General features: G+C 36.4%; 1 protein-coding gene across 1 annotated transcript; it reads right to left on the reverse strand.

Moving 5' to 3' along the window:
- Nucleotides 1-1,117: 1,117 nt before the first annotated feature.
- Nucleotides 1,118-2,593, reverse strand: LOC106320332 (AT-hook motif nuclear-localized protein 20). Its single transcript, XM_013758687.1, has one exon. It carries the CDS (start codon nt 2,233-2,235, stop codon nt 1,387-1,389), a length of 849 nt encoding a protein of 282 aa, XP_013614141.1. The 5' UTR covers nt 2,236-2,593; the 3' UTR covers nt 1,118-1,386.
- Nucleotides 2,594-3,129: the final 536 nt, after the last annotated feature.

The raw sequence follows: 3,129 nt of genomic DNA on the forward strand, positions 1-3,129 counted from the left end.
AAAAAAACATTCAAGCTTTCCAAAATCTAACCCTAAGAATACATACAATACTAGAACATATGTTGTAAAACCTAGACCAAAGAATAGAATGATTCACTACCTACACTCATCTATGTTGAAAACAATTCAATTTTGTTATATTTTAATTTATATCACTTAAAACTGTTTATAATTACATGATTTTAATTTTTCGCTTATCAAAATATTTTTTTAAAAATTTATAATTTATTTTTAAGATCAGCTACACCAGAAGACTTACTTTGAAGTCGTCCAGACGACTTCCAACATCTCAAAAGACTCAGACGACTTACTGGAGCTATATTCGTAAAAATGGCTTCTGTTTTTTTGTTTGGTCACAAAGAGCTTAACTGTAATTTCACAAGATTTTTAAGTTAGTTTTGCATTTGATTCAAGTTTGGGTATAGGTTTGGGGTTAAAATCACATTGTGGTTAGTTTTGGCAAATTCCCCGTATATATATGTATTTTTTTGGATAACTGAAATTGATTAAACCATAACGAGTTTAAGAGGTATTAAGTAACAATTGTTTGCTTAAACCATATATATTATCGAAATATATGGAAATTCTTTTATTATTTACATTAACGTATATATACATTTGTAATTCCCACAAAACTGATCTAATCAATAAAATAGTTCCATTATGACATATATTATCATTTCACAGATATACACATTTCTGTGTGTTTATTTTCTTTATGTATGTTCTTTAATTTAATACTTTGCTGTATTGATGATATGAGGATCGAGAGTATATCCTTTAGTTAGTCAACAAAATTCGTAATACCTACTCTCATTATTTGGTTGGTAAAGTCGTATATTAAACAAAAGTTCCATTAAACAATCCCCCACTAGCATCATTACGCGAAGATTAAAGCTCAACCACTATGATAATCACTAATGGTCGATTGCAACCCTTAATTATAAATACTTACGAATCAGAACTAATATAGAATAAAAATCCAAAGGCACAGATATTAGGCAATGCTCTCGATGTTCTTTCATATCGTTGAACCATAATTATATATATATATATATATATATACAAACTTATGTTCTTGTACAAATCAAAATGTAAATTATCTAAAGTTTACAAAAGCAAACACTTACAAATATTCTAGTTGAATACTCCGAAACAAAAATAAAATGACAAATATTCTAATTTGAGTACATTGTTTATTCATTGAAATCCGATATTCCCTTCGTCCCGTTTTTACCTTCCAGGCCTCAAGTTTCCAATAAGAGCGCTTTGTTATTTATTTTAACAACAAGGTTTAGAATACAAAGACCACAAGACTGTACCTCAATCACTTATATCCATCTCTATATTTATTATTTATAAAGATTATAGAAATGGCTCACAGAGTCAGTATGGTGGTCGTGCATGAACCCAATTATACGGTTCGTGCCCTAGCTGACCAGCTCCATTTGGAATCAGATGCGGTGGTAAATTATAGCCCGGTCCAGCCATCCCCGACGGATCAGGCAGGCTACTCCCGATTCCGGGCGGCGAGTCTCCGCCTCCATGAATCTGTCTTGAGCCGCCAACGGCACCACCACCACCGTCTTCCTCATCTTCAATAGGCAACCTCTCATAAGTAGCGTTAGAGAAAGTTGCAGCAATAACCATGACTGACCCTATGGCCACAAGAGGGCCCACAACGCTACCTCCAAGAACCTGCCCTTGGACCCCGGCTAAGTAAACCGTTAAACCAGTTGATCCGGGTGGGGCAGGTCCAGGAAGAAAAGCACCGGTTAAAGATAAGATCTCGAACCTTCCCTGGAGTGAGACGACCCCTCCTGGTGCGGCAGCTTGACGGAGGGTGACGTTGGCTACTGAGCCTGTTCCGCTAATAACGCAAACGCCGCGTTGCCTGCGTCTTGAGAAGTGAGCGATTGTGTCGGCGACGTCGCTGCCGTCGGAGATCTCCATGACATGGCTATGGAGTGCGTTCGGGCTATCTCTTGTCACAAAGACTGGAGCTTTGGGTTTGTTTTTGGATCCTGGTGGTCTGCCTCTTGGTCTACGGTTGACCACTTCGACCGCTCCTTCTCTAGGGTCGTCTTCGTCATCTTGGTCGTTTTCTTGGCTCGGATTCATAGCTATACCAAGATCTCCTTTTGTAAGAAGACTTTGGTGGTGATGGCTGGAGGAGGTTGAGTGGTCCACCATGCCGGCTAAACCACTTTGGTTCGTCCACCAAGGATTTGACATAATCGCCGAAAATTTTGGAAATTCACTGGAAGAAAGGTCAGGGAATTGACACCCCGATGGTTTTTCTTGAAGGCTTGGATTTTAGGGTTACAAATTCAGAAGGTTAGAGGGTGTCTGTCGCTATTTCTTGGATTTTTTTTTCTCTAACTTCATGTGGACTAAGGAATTGTTGAATAGTAAAGAAGAAAAGGGTTAGGGTAGAAGAATTAGATGCAATTATGGAATGGAAATGGAATCAAAGCAAAAAAAAAATTATTTGAAACTTTGTTTTTCCCCAAGAATCAATATCTCTTCCCAGAAAGAAAAAGCAGAGAGAGAAAGTGGGCAATAATTAATTTTCTACAAGTTTGACGATCAAGTATTATTATTTATATAGAATCAAAGAACGCAATACGACTATATGTGCAGTTTCTTTTATATATGTACGCTGGACCCATTTAAGAGTCTATTTTAAAACCAACAGTGGAATTGAATACCGATTATGCCAAAGTCCTCCTAGGCTCCAAAAGACAGCATTTACCGGAACTTTCAGATAAAAAAAAATATCATACACTCCTATACTAAGATTGTCTAAACAAGTCTTGGTTAATTCCTCCCTTTTCTATTCACATGGTAAAATATTAAGGAAAAGTTGGTTACGTTTAAAATTCCCGTGGGGAAATAATTCAAGAAAACATGTTGATTATCTGATACAGCTTCGTGAAGCCCAAGTTACACCCTTACACGAATGAATTAACATATGTTTGCGTTTACATAACATAAATGTTAAAATTTAAGGATAAATTCAGTACAGAACGTAATAGCGAATTTTACATTTAATTCAAACAAAAGTGTGATTAAACGATTGAGAGTTTGAGACTGGAAATTACTGTTAACAAAAAAACATGGTAGAAA

The sequence above is a fragment of the Brassica oleracea genome, unplaced genomic scaffold (genome assembly GCF_000695525.1).
Source record: "Brassica oleracea var. oleracea cultivar TO1000 unplaced genomic scaffold, BOL UnpScaffold00886, whole genome shotgun sequence".
NCBI classification, from domain to species: domain Eukaryota; kingdom Viridiplantae; phylum Streptophyta; class Magnoliopsida; order Brassicales; family Brassicaceae; genus Brassica; species Brassica oleracea.

Coding starts and splice junctions, on each gene's coding strand:
- LOC106320332 (XM_013758687.1), bottom strand. CDS start 2,235: ATGTCAAATCCTTGGTGGACGAACCAAAGTGGTTTAGCCGGCATGGTG.